The sequence below is a fragment of the Asparagus officinalis genome, chromosome 7 (assembly GCF_001876935.1).
Source record: "Asparagus officinalis chromosome 7, Aspof.V1, whole genome shotgun sequence".
In the NCBI taxonomy this organism is placed as follows: domain Eukaryota; kingdom Viridiplantae; phylum Streptophyta; class Magnoliopsida; order Asparagales; family Asparagaceae; genus Asparagus; species Asparagus officinalis.
In genome coordinates, this window is record NC_033800.1 from 43,452,073 (window position 1) to 43,466,082 (window position 14,010).

At 37.5% G+C, this 14,010-nt stretch overlaps 1 protein-coding gene across 1 annotated transcript in view; it reads left to right on the forward strand.

Moving 5' to 3' along the window:
- LOC109848162 (kinesin-like protein KIN-14F) overlaps positions 1–4,103 on the forward strand; it is a 9,729-nt gene extending 5,626 nt beyond the window's left edge. Inside the window, 6 exon segments of the mRNA XM_020417530.1 lie at positions 655–756; positions 826–977; positions 1,726–1,889; positions 1,998–2,180; positions 2,534–3,054; positions 3,595–4,103. Coding sequence (XP_020273119.1) covers positions 655–756; positions 826–977; positions 1,726–1,889; positions 1,998–2,180; positions 2,534–3,054; positions 3,595–3,733 — 1,261 coding nt within the window. The 3' untranslated portion in view covers positions 3,734–4,103.

Consider the following 14,010-nt stretch of genomic DNA (forward strand, 5'->3'; position numbering starts at 1 on the left):
GTTACTGTTAAAACCATTGAAGGGGGGTCAATCTTGCAAATCTTAGGGGTTACCCTTTTCATTAGGCTAAATTTAAACCACCCCCCACACCCACCCCAACCCCACCCACCAAAAAAAACTTGGACGATTATCAGATAACCCCCCCTAACTTTCAAAATATCATGAAATCCCCTCACATGTAGGGGTCATCAGAAAACCCCCTTTTAACTTTAAGATTTTATATCAGAACCCCACCCCACCCTCTCCCAAGCCCCCATGCACCCACATGAGCATTAACTACAATTATCATGGGTGGGTAAAATTGGATAGAGGGATATTTTGCCAGTGAAAATTGTGGTTCATGTTTTTAATTGTTGGTTTTCTAATAAAATCTTAAAGTTAAAAGGGTTTTTTTTATGACCTCCAAACTTAAGGGAGTTTTATTTTGGCAGTGAAAATTGTGATTCATGCTTTTAAATATCGGTTCTTTTGATAACATTGCAAAGTGAAAGGGGTATTCTGATAGCCCGACTGAACTTATGGGAAGGGGGGGGGGGGGGTTGTGGTTACAATATGTTGGAAGTTACGGGGGCTCATCGATAATCGTCAAAAGTAAGGGTATTTTTGAAATTTAATGAGGTTACTTATATGATGTTTGATGCTTTATATTTGCAGTTGCCTGACTGTTCATGTTGAAGGAAAAGACTTGACATCTGGAACTATACTCCGTGGATGCATGCACCTTGTTGATCTTGCCGGAAGTGAAAGAGTTGATAAATCAGAAGTCACAGGAGAAAGGCTTAAAGAAGCACAACTTGATCTTGCCGGAAGTGAAAGAGTTGATAAATCAGAAGTCACAGGAGAAAGGCTTAAAGAAGCACAACATATAAACAAGTCACTTTCTGCTTTAGGGGATGTAATATCTGCTCTAGCCCAAAAGAATTCTCACGTTCCGTATAGAAATAGCAAACTCACTCAGCTACTTCAAGATTCTCTTGGTAAGCGTTGCTTCCTCCAAATTTCTCAAGGGGGGTTAGTCAAATAGAAGTCAAAAGTAGAATTAGGATATTTTACAGTGTTAGTCAACTATAACTATAACCAAGACAAAAAAATTTGGTTTTAATCAATTATAACAGTAACAAAAATAGAGTTCTTGGCCTAAAACTTGGTGGTGAGAAACTCTCCTATTTCTTTTCTTGTTTTTTATTTTTTCATATTCTTTTTTCTACCCTCTCTTACTCCAATGCTCACCACCACAATCAGATTATACCATCAGATTGGACCGACTCTCCTCTTGCTCATCTCTTCATATCCTATTTTCTTTTTTTAGTACATATTAGATTTCTGCAATTAGTTTAAAGTAAAAATAATATATTCATAATTTATTTTAAAATAACTAAAACTAGAAATGAGGGAAAGATATCTGGGGGAGAAAAAAGGAGAAAAACTTAAATTTTCTAGACTGTACAATAGTAATAATTCTAAAAAATTAAAAAAGGTTATAAATTATTATTATAATATTAACAGAATGTTGTAATAATAACAAAAAAGTTATTCAAAGTAATTAACATTATAGTAAACATTTATTTTTAAATAATACTAAGTTTAAAAAGATACAAATAGTAGTTATATCATAAATGCATAAATTATCTTCATTAATAAATGTTTCGTTTGACTAACAACCCAAAAGAAATGGAAATCATATGCCTATCCATAATACTGAATTTTATGCATTCTAATAATTAGGAGGACAAGCAAAGACTCTGATGTTTATTCACATAAGCCCTGAGTTGGATGCCATTGGCGAAACTATTAGCACACTCAAATTTGCTGAACGAGTTTCCACTGTTGAGCTTGGGGCTGCGAGAGCAAATAAAGATAGTGGTGATATCAAAGAACTTAAGGAACAGGTTTTTTTCTCTTTCCATATAAGTGTTTGTTATCTTTTCAGTCAATGAAGTGATGCATAATGTACTTCGTTTTCTTATCTGTAGTTTATTTTCTGTATCTGATTTCAGATAGCTAGCCTTAAAGCAGAATTATCGAGAAAAGATGGAGAATGTGTCATGACTAAGTCCGATAGCCTCAAGATGAAGACTAGAGCACCATCGCCTTTATATTCAGGTCGACCACAAGAAGGCGGCTCCGTAAACTATCAAAGCAACCATAGACAACCAATGGAGGAAGTTGGAAACATAGAGGTAATTACACTCTAAAAATGCAATCTGCCGATGTAAGACTTTCAAATCATCATTTATGTTCAAATGCCTGCTATAGTTTCTCTTTATATACACATTTTTATAGAGTATCATGAATAATAGTCTTGAGACGAGTTATGCATGATCTACTGGGTGCATGGCATAAAGTTTAATAGCTAATACAAATCAAATCATCTTGACTCCTTCCTTGATGACATATCTATGCAATTTCAAAATATTTTCTAAATTTCTTGAAGGGCTATGTGACTGTGTACTTCATAGAGTTTGGTTCATGTTTAATTAAGAGGTTATCATTTTTCTAAAGACTAAGTAGAGTCAATCCTCTTCTTGTTCAGAACAATCCTAAAACAAGGCAAAGGAAGCCAAGCTATGATTTCCAAGAACTATTAATGGCAAGCGGTTCACATCCTTGGACCGATACTAGCCCCCGTCTAAACTTTCAAAAAGATTATGGGAAAGAAGGAGGTTATGGAGATTGGGAAGATAAAGTCATGGTAAACAAACAAGACTTCACAGTCAAAGATGAAAGTCCCTTGAGGGATTGGGAAAGAGATTGCGAGCCCTCTTCTGATTTCTTCTATCAGAGATACTTATCAGATACCAGAGTCTATTCAGATCAACAATCTGGGGACAATTCAGTAACGAGGAAAGAGAGACTTGAACTTGAGATTCAAAGGAATCGGTTTGATTCTTCAATAACTGATGACTCAGATGATTTGGATGTGGCAACAAGTGATTCCTCGGAAGCTGATCTCTTGTGGCAGTACAATGTCCCTAGAGTTACTGCTGCACTCAAGGGGAGTGGATCCAAGATTAAGAAGCCTCTAATAAAGCCAGCAAATAGCCCGGATTTTAGGTAACCTCTAGTTATGATTAGAGTCATTTTCTGTTAGTAAATTTGGTATTTATTTAAGAAAAACATGACTTTTATCTGATTGTGTTCCCTCTCCACTTAGATAGAATGTTAAAAAGAACTTAGTTTCGGAGCATTTTAAGTACTTCAAGCATACTATCGACATTCCCTAACATTTTCTGAGATGGCTAACATTTACTATCATGAGAAATGAGCTTGTTTACGGTTTTCTTCTGACATTATTAAATATACTGTCGTGATATATGGTAAAAGTGAGTGATAATTTATGAAATCAAAAGTTCAAATTAATACCTGTTTTTGGTAAAACCACTTTTCATGGGCATGTACGGGGAATGAAAAGGAAATTTAACTTCAACTATACAACTTACTAGTTGATTATGCAGTCTTTATTTAACATTTTCCTACTTTCAACTGAAAAGTTACCAAATTACTATAGGCCATATATTTCCCATTTATGCGTATCATGTATAACTTCTTTATTTAAGCATGTTCCTATTGATTCTTATTGTTTTTCTCATTCAGAACTCCAACTCGTTCTCATATACCATCTCCATCCCGAAGGATGTCAAGTGGATCTAGCCGGATGACAAGGCAGTCCAGTTCCAGTGGCTTGGAAGGGAAACGAGCAACTTTAGGTGGAAGAATGAATGGCGGGAAGTAAGATGGTACATAATTTATAATACCGCTATGTCCATTTTTTTTTCTTTTTTTCTTTTTTGTTTTTTTAGCATGAGTTTTGAGTGTGCTTTGCTTTCAACCATTGTGATGAGTGCATTCATTCACAAGTGAATGGCTATAGTCCTGGTTGTTGCCTAATATTTGTATCATTGTGTGGTCTCAATGGGTGTTAATAGCTTGTATTGATTTGTTTTTTGTTTCTTTCTTTTTTTTCCTTCTTTTTTTCCCTCCTCCTTCACTCATCATTTTTGTGTAATGAAGAGGAATGGAAGAACCAAATGCAAACAGAAAAAAAAAAAGTGATACCAGGTTTTGAAGCTGTTGAAATAGTACAAGTACTTGAGTAATGTGTATATTTGTGAATTCTTTGATGCACTCGACAATCTTTGGTGGTAAACTGCAGTCTGCCATGAAATTGAAATAGACAATGTTTGATTCTATGTGACATTCAATTGAGCAATTTGGGGAAACTTTCATGCTGTTTAAACTCTGAGGTGCGTCAACCAGGTAACTATGCACATTTAAGTATCTGATTCACAAATGGGAGCATAATTATGTCCACTGAGCGTATATATGTATGCACGTACGTATGTTTGATGAATGATATGTGCATATGCATGCATGAAAATTTGCACGAGTACCTGAATACCTTCCTGAATACCTTCATTAGATCCTACTGCTATTAGCAAACTATAATTACTTTCTCTCAGTTGTAAATTTTCGCTCACTCGGTGCATGCCTCAACCTTTCGTTGCATAGGTCAGTTACCCTAGAGGCAATGAACTCAAGAGTTATGGACACGCTAAGCTGATACTATGACGCGTAAAGAGAATATGATAAAAGATAATCTAAATAATAAAGACAAGTCTATAAATGTGGAGAATCCCGACCACTCTGCAGATATCATTCATGTAGAAGGTAGCATCACCATGTTAAGTCTGTCTATACTAGCAAATCAGCTAAATATGATGAACTTGTTAGATCTACATCATAAACTTGAGATCTAAAACCATATAGCCATGATTAATTCAAAGAGATTAACAAGGATCTAAAAAGAGCGGAAGCTTATACCTGAATCCATTGCTTGATCTTGATTTTGAGTTTTGGATCTTCTAACCTTAGGGTTTCTCTAAAACCGAATTTCTCTCTTAGATGGGGGTGAAGAGAATTAGAGAATGTAGAAAACCTAGATTAGGGACCATAACCCCTTATTTATAGATGTTGTACTTTTGTAATTTAGCCCATCAATAAATTACAATTACAACCTGGTATCTGCACATATAACCTCATGACTTATTTAAATACCAAATTAACCCAACTTAATTGATCACTTTAGTGGGTTATCCTGAAAGATAGCAATACACATTGATTAATCATATGTGCCCACAAATAGATTTATTAGATTAAATCCAACAATCTCCCACTTGGGCACCATATGATTCCTTAAACTGTGTATAACCTTATGAGCTCAAAAATTGCTATCACTGAAATGGTATTTCCGAACAATCTCGTCCATTGACTATATCAATATAGGATCAAAGCGGCCTTCGTCACATTTATCGTGACTCGACCCATCAATGGTCACATATACCAATACAATCAAATGACATGAATCAATCATGGATGTGCAGCATGAAAATTACATGCAATGTGATCAGTACATGTCTATTTTCAACTGGTCCTCCTTAGTGAGGTCAAAACCAAACATAATGTAACAGAGTGTCTTAACTGAAAACTTTATTCTGATCAGACAATACAAACAAACATAAAGCACCACAAATACAAACTCCCACTAAAACATAATATCCTCAAATAATACCACACCCATATGAGCAGTATGCTCATGAAAGACCTTAGGTGGCAATCCCTTAGTAAGAGGATCAGCTATCATGGAGTTTGTCCCAATGTGCTCTATGGATATCTGTCCACTCTGTACCCTTTCTTTCACAACCAGGAACTTAATATCAATATGTTTTGACTTAATTGAGCTCCTGTTGTTATTGTAATACATTACTGTAGATTTATTGTCACAATATAACCTTAGTGGTCTTTCAACATTTTCCAAAATGCGCAGTCCTGTGACAAAATTTCGCAGCCATATTCCCTGATTGGATGCCTCATAGCAAGTTACAAATTCTGCTGCCATAGTGGAGGAAGCTACTAGTGTTTGTTTGACACTTTTCCATGATATAGCTCCTCCTGCTAACATATAAATGTAGCCTGATGTAGACTTCCTGCTATCTTGGCATCCAGCAAAATCAGAGTCCGAATACCCAATGACCTCTAATTTCTCTGATTTTCTGTATGTGAGCATGTAATCTTTTGTTTTCTGAAGATACCTCATAACCCTTTTGACTGCTATCCAATGATCCATACCAGGGTTGCTTAAGTATCTGCCTAACATCCCAACAATGTACGCAATATCCGGACGCGTACATACCTGAGCATACATTAGACTTCCTACAGCCGAAGCATAAGGAATCTTCTGCATTTCCTGAATTTCAAGGTTACCTTTAGGGCACTGATTGAGACTAAACTTGTCTCCTTTAGCAACAGGGGTGTCACCTGGTCTGCAATCTTGCATGCCAAACCTTTTAAGTACCTTATCGATATAGCTCTTTTGTGATAATCCAAGAATACCCCGAGAACGGTCTCGATGTATCTGGATCCCTAATATAAAAGAGGCGTCCCCAAGATCTTTCATCTCAAAATTCTTTGATAGAAATCTCTTGGTTTCGTGCAACATGCCTATATCATTAGTGGCAAGCAAGATGTCATCGACATACAGAACCAGAAAAATATACTTACTCCCACTGAACTTGTGATATACACAGTCATCAACAATGTTCATCTCAAAACCGAACGAGATAACTATTTGTTGAAACTTATGATACCATTGACGAGGAGCTTGCTTGAGTCCATAGATGGATTTCCTTAATTTGCAGACCATATTCTTTGGGTCTCCCGACACAAAGTTTTCTGGTTGCACCATATAGATCATCTCATCAATGTCTCCATTGAGAAATGCAGTCTTAACATCCATCTGATGTAACTCAAGATCATAATGAGCAACAAGTGCCATGATTATTCTGAAAGAGTCTTTCGATGAAACCGGAGAGAAAGTCTCTGTATAATCAATGCCTTCCTTTTGAGTATAGCCTTTAGCCACAAGACGTGCCTTATACCTCTCCACATTACCATTTGCATCCCGCTTGGTTTTAAAAATCCATTTACAACCAATTGGTTTTGCACCTTCTGGCAATGGGACAAGTTCCCAAACCTTATTGTCTTGCATAGACTTATACTCTTCATTCATGGCATCAATCCACTGTTGAGAGTTAGAACTTTTCATGGCCTGAGAGAAGTTGATTGGATCATCTTCTAACATTCCACTACTTTCCTCATGTTCTTGGAGAAATACAATATAATCATCCGGAATAGCATTTCTCCTTTCTCTCGTGGATCTCCTTAATGGCACTGGTTCTTGAGGTTGTTGAGTTTGTTCTTCTGGAACAGGGAGTTGTTCAACATTATCATCTTGAGGTTCCGGATTTACTTCTTGAGCAACAACAGGTATAGGAACCTGAATATTGTCAAAAGTAACTGTATGGATTGGATCTGAAGCCAATTCCTCCTCAAAACTAATGTCTCTAACCTTATTTCTCCCCCCAAACTCAACATCCTCAAAGAATGTTGCTGTTCCCGTCTCAAAAATATTCCTTATAGTGGGATCATAAAACTTATAGCCCCTAGAGCGATCAGGGTACCCAATAAAGTAGCTGCTAACTGTTTTGGAGTCCAATTTCTTTTCATTTGGCCTATAAGGCCTTGCCTCAGCTGGACATCCCCAAATATGTAAATGCTTTAAACTGGGCTTTCGACCAGTCCAAAGCTCATAAGGTGTTTTAGCAACTGCTTTACTTGGTACTCTATTCAGAATGTAAGCTGCTGTCTTAAGTGCTTCTCCCCAGAGTGACTCTGGTAAAGAAGAATGAGCAATCATACTTCTTACCATATCCTTAAGAGTCCTGTTTCGTCTTTCAGCTACACCATTCATGCTAGGTGAACCCGGCATAGTGTACTGTGGGACGATACCGCATTCCTCTAGGTATCTAGCAAATGGTCCTGGACGTTGTTCACCTGAACCATCATATCTACCGTAGTACTCACCACCACGATCAGATCTGACGGTTTTAATTCTTCTGTTGAGTTGATTCTCAACTTCAGCTTTATAGGCTTTGAACATGTCCAGAGACTCAGATTTTTCATGAATAAGATATAGGTGCCCATAACGTGAGTAATCGTCTATGAATGATATAAAATATTGTTGACCATTCCAGGATTCCGTAGGGAATGGCCCACAAATATCCGTATGTATCAATTCTAAGACATCCGAAGATCTGTTGGCACCTAATCTCTTCACTTTGGTCTGTTTTCCCTTGATACATTCAACACATACGTCGAAGTCCGAAAAATCAAGGGAATCCAAAATGCCATCAGACACAAGACGCTCAACTCTACCTTTTGAGATATGACCTAAGCGCTTATGCCATAATGTCGCCGAATTTTCCTTATTTAATTTACGCTTAGTACCACGTGATTCCACATGCAAGGATTCATTGTAAGAAGCAATTGTATCAAGCAAATATAGGTTGTCATAAATACTCAAGTAACCGGTTCCCACAACATTTGAATTAAAAGATAAACTGAATTGACTGTTTCCAAATGAACAAGAATAACCTGATTTGTCCAATACAGAAACAGAAACCAAATTCCGTCTAAAAGACGGTACTACAAAAGTATCTTTTAAATCCAAATAATAACCAGTTCCTAACAACAACCTAAAGTGCCCAATTGCTTCCACATCTACCGATTGTCCGTCGCCCACAAAGATGTGTCTTTCAACATCACTTGGCTTTCGGTAGCTCAGGCAACCCTGCATAGAAACACTTATGTGAGTAGTAGCACCAGAGTCTAACCACCAAGTGTTTCTAGGTACTGAAGCTAAATTAACCTCAGAACAGACCAAAGCAAGGAACGTACCCTTATTATCACGCCAGGCGTGATATTTTGTACAGTCCTTCTTTACATGTCCAGGCTTCTTACAGAAGAAACAACCCTGATTATCCTTATGTTGTTTCTTCTCAACTGGACCCTTAGCAGCTTCCTTATCATTCTTCCTTTTCTTGCCCTTATCCTTAGAGGCATAGGCCAAATGAGCACTTTCTGTCTTATCTTGCTTCAACCTGTCTTCTTCTTGCACACAGTATGAAATGAGCTCATTTAGAGTCCATTTCTCCTTTTGACAGTTATAACTGACCTTAAATTGGTTAAACTGTGCAGGAAGAGACAACAAAACCAGATGCACTAATAACTCGTCACAAAGATCGAGTTTAAGTGCCTTAAGCTTTGAAGCAATATGAGACATTTCCATAATGTACTCCCTGATATTTCCTTTGCCCTTATACTTCATTGAAATCAAGCGAGCTAAAAGCGTGCTTGTTTCTACCTTATCGTTTTTCGCAAAACGCTTCTCAATTTCGGCAAGGAAATCTTTAGCCTTAGTAATCCCTTCGGATTCTATGCCCCTGAAGGCTTCCGGAACGCCGCGCTTAATGATCATAAGACTCATGCGATTTGAACGCTCCCACTTCTCATGCTCCTTCTTTGCATCAGGAGTGCTATCCGCATTGAGAGGTTGGGGTTGTTCAGTTCTTAATGCATAGTCAAGATCCATGCAGCCAAGAACAATTAATATGTTCTCTTTCCAAACCTTGAAGTTTGTCCCATTTAGCATGGGAATTGAGTTGATGTTAGCAGAAATTGTTGCAGCAGATGCATTAGCTGAAATAAAACAAAAATGCTCACATCAATAACCATAATCAATAAAATTCAAATAATGACAATCCCCATCCAAGATACCGGCACAACATTAATATCAAGTCTTTGGACAGTAATATTAACTTGTAAGTGATACCTTGTTGCAATGATCAAACATTGACAATAACTCATGTCAAATAATGAAACTATCTTTGGATCGATTCATTATTCACATGTAAACCTTATAATTGTCACACGCTTATCATCGCAGATGTGTATACAGTCTAAATAAATATTAACCTTCCTTTGGGCCGATTAAATATTTACACGAAAGCATACACACAAACATCTCACATTCCTCATGAACAATCTACACAAGAGAGGTTACTTTGGCAACTTCTTGTTTCAATTAATCAATTGGAGTGAGAGACAACCTTAATACCTTAGTGTCATAATATTTGAATTAAATAATTGATTAAAAACCAAATTAGATTTAAATTAAAAAGTTTTAATTTAAATCAACTGAATTTCCAAAAACTTAATTGGGGTCTCACAGCTTAATTAGGGCCCATAACTTAATTGAATAAATTAAGTATACCAAAGTGGACCCATGAAAAGCCGAGGCTTAACCATAATGAACACGAAGTTCCCTTAACTTCGAACGCGAGGTTCGACTGTATTGAGTACGAGACTCACTTAAGCACGAACGCGAGGTTCGTCTGAAAATGAACGAACGCGAGGTTCGTTTGATAAAAGAACGCGAGGTTCAACTTGGGAACGAACGCGAGGTTCGTTTAAAAAATGAACGCGAGGTTCGACTGAAGTACGAACGCGAGGTTCGTCTGAAGTACGAACGCGAGGTTCGTCTGAAGTTCGAACGCGAGGCTCGACTGAAGCACGAACGCGAGGTTCGTCTGAAGTACGAACGCGAGGTTCGTCTGAAGTACGAACGCGAGGTTCGTCTGAAGTACGAACGCGAGGTTCGTCTGAAGTACGAACGCGAGGTTCGTCTGAAGTACGAACGCGAGGTTCGTCTGAAGTACGAACGCGAGGTTCGTCTGAAGTACGAACGCGAGGTTCGTCCAACCTGAGAACGAACGCAAAGTTCGTTAAAAATGAACGCAGAGTTCAACCTGAGTACGAACGCAATGTTCGACCTGAGAACGAACGCAAAGTTTGTTAAAAAATGAACGCAGAGTTCAACCTGAGAACGAACGCAAAGTTCGTTAAAAATGAACGCAGAGTTCAACCTGAGTACGAACGCAATGTTCGATCTGAGAACACGCAGAGTTCAACCTGAGAACGAACGCAAAGTTCGTTAAAAAATGAACGCAGAGTTCAACCTGAGAACGAACGCAAAGTTCGTTAAAAAATGAACGCAGAGTTCAACCTGAGAACGGTTAAAAAAAAATGAACGCAGAGTTCAACCTGAGAACGAACGCAAAGTTCGTTAAAAATGAACGCAGAGTTCAACCTGAGTACGAACGCAATGTTCGACCTGAGAACGAACGCAAAGTTCGTTAAAAAATGAACGCAGAGTTCAACCTGAGAACGAACGCAAAGTTCGTTAAAAAATGAACGCAGAGTTCAACCTGAGTACGAACGCAATGTTCGACCTGAGAACGAACGCAAAGTTCGTTAAAAAATGAACGCAGAGTTCAACCTGAGAACGAACGCAAAGTTCGTTAAAAAATGAACGCAGAGTCGCCGTCAAACCCAAAAATCTTTGATTTTTATTTTCAAAACAGATCCAGAATTGGAAAAAATTGAAGAAAAAATCAAAGAAAATTCCAAAAAGTTACTGTTCACCGGCGATTTTTTTCAGTTACAGTTCATCCGAAAAAAACTTTACTGTTCGTCCGAAAAAAAAATTCGCAGCTGTTCACCGAACATTACTGTTCATCCGAGAACAAAAAATTGAATCTTTAACAAGAGATTTAAGATCAAAAAACCCAATAAAACTTAAATCCCTAAGAATTAATCAAGGTGGCTCTGATACCACTTGTTAGATCTACATCATAAACTTGAGATCTAAAACCATATAGCCATGATTAATTCAAAGAGATTAACAAGGATCTAAAAAGAGCGGAAGCTTATACCTGAATCCATTGCTTGATCTTGATTTTGGGTTTTGGATCTTCTAACCTTTTGGTTTCTCTAAAACCGAATTTCTCTCTTAGATGGGGGTGAAGAGAATTAGAGAATGTAGAAAACCTAGATTAGGGACCATAACCCCTTATTTATAGATGTTGTACTTTTGTAATTTAGCCCCTCAATAAATTACAATTACAACCTGGTATCTGCACATATAACCCCATGACTTATTTAAATACCAAATTAACCCAACTTAATTGATCACTTTAGTGGGTTATCCTGAAAGATAGCAATACACATTGATTAATCATATGTGCCCACAAATAGATTTATTAGATTAAATCCAACAGAACTCTCCAAATAAATCCAAAACAATTGCATGTCAAACATGTATAAAACTCCCTCACATGTGAGATAGGTAACACACAAACTAAACCTCAAATATCTTCGGTTTGTAATTCCGGTATCCCATCTCAAATAGTCCCACATCGGGAAGCTAGGATTGTGAATGTGGGTTTGTAAAGTAGATCACACAGGATTTAAGTAGCAACAATGGCCAGCTGTTTTTAGCGGCGGATTGAGCAAAACAATGTTTTGCATTTAGTGGATCTTAGTTCTCCGAAATTTAAATGAGCTTATGCAAGGGCTACTATAAAATGCCCCATCTCAAATAGTGCCACCTTGGGAACTTATGATAGTGAGCAATGGATTTATAAAATTGTGTGATTTAGCTTAGCCAAAATTTGCTAGCCATTTTTATGGTGGATTACAAGCTCGCAAATCAGGGATTCGGATCCTCTCCACTAAAAAAAATAGTGGAGGGACCACTACATAATCACAGCCATTGATTATCTAGTTGATGGTTATGATTTTTTCTTTTAGTGCAAATTAGGAATGAGTGCAATACACAGGGGTATGGTAAGTGTTAGATTTAGATTGTATCATAACCGCCTACTAAATAATCAACGCTTGAGATTAAAAGTAGTGGTCTCTCCACTACTTTTTTGTAGTGGAGAGGATCCAAATCCGCAAACCAGGGCACGTGACAGTTATAATCTTTCAAGATAGATATTATTATTAAGCATCAAAAGCGTGACACCGAGAAACAGCCCAAACACTCACCTTCTCATTTTTGGAGTGCATATCTATTTGGATGAGTTTTAAACACTCTCATTGACAATTATACGTGCACATGCTTAACGCGTTAACGCTATAGAGGAGAGAAAAGTACCTAATCTAGAACCGTCGCCAACTGAAAAAATAGGAACGCAATAAGCTCGGTATAGAATTGGACGGGTCAATTAAGCTGATACGCTCGAATCGACCCACCAAGATCTTTATGAACAGAACTTATGTCGAACTTTATCGTCATACAATAATTTCACGGTTAATGATTGCTCCGTGACGGTAGGGGGGAGTGATTGTCCAAGGTCCATCTAGGTATGAATTTTAATAAGTAAGGCTTAGTAATCATGGAACTAATGGCTGATAAATGAGACAAAAGGTTCAAATGTTGGGAGGATTAGAGTAAAAGCAGCGGTTGAGCTGTCACCGTACAAGCCCCCGCTTTGGACCTTAATGCAGATTCTGTGATTGCTGGTAAACTAATCTTCAATATGTGCTTAATTGTAGCGTAATATGTAGTATTAGAATCAAACTCCTTATTAATTAGGTGCATCAAAACTAAAAAGAGTTTAGCGAGCGTTGAAGGTCGTAAACTTGCGCGCTAATTAACGTCTTCTTGCAGCTTCAATTGCGGATAGACCACCGATCACGGTCAGAACGCTTGTAGTTATTTCATTTGTGCAGATAGAATATTTGAGTGAACCTTTTTAACTCTTACAAGAGTAATAAATAAATAAAAAATCATTCAACGGGTCTATCTGCACTCGGGCAAATAGCAGAGGGTCTACCCGCACTAGTAAATTAAACTGCAGGGGGTCTGTCCGAAATTGGACAGTTAATACAAGAGGGCTATCTGCAGTTAATTAGCCTTAATTTATTTTTACGAGCAAATATTTTATAAATCAGTACACTTTTTATATCCGCGGCTTTAATAAGTGGGTATACGATGGGATACTAATCCGCATTAATGATACGATCATAATGACTCGTTCCCCATGCGGCATGCCAAAACTCTGGAGATTTAGTAAACTTTGAGGGTTATAACTTTTATATATTATAACAAAACTATGAGTGGATAGCTGGGGGAAATATTTATAGAACAGGTCAGAGCAGCAAGCTCGAACAAATTTTAGGTGAGTGCGACAAGAGATGATAGATAATTTGAGGAAACTGAGCGTGTTATCTGTTTTCAATTAAGTAGGTTCATTTCAAGGCCAGCAC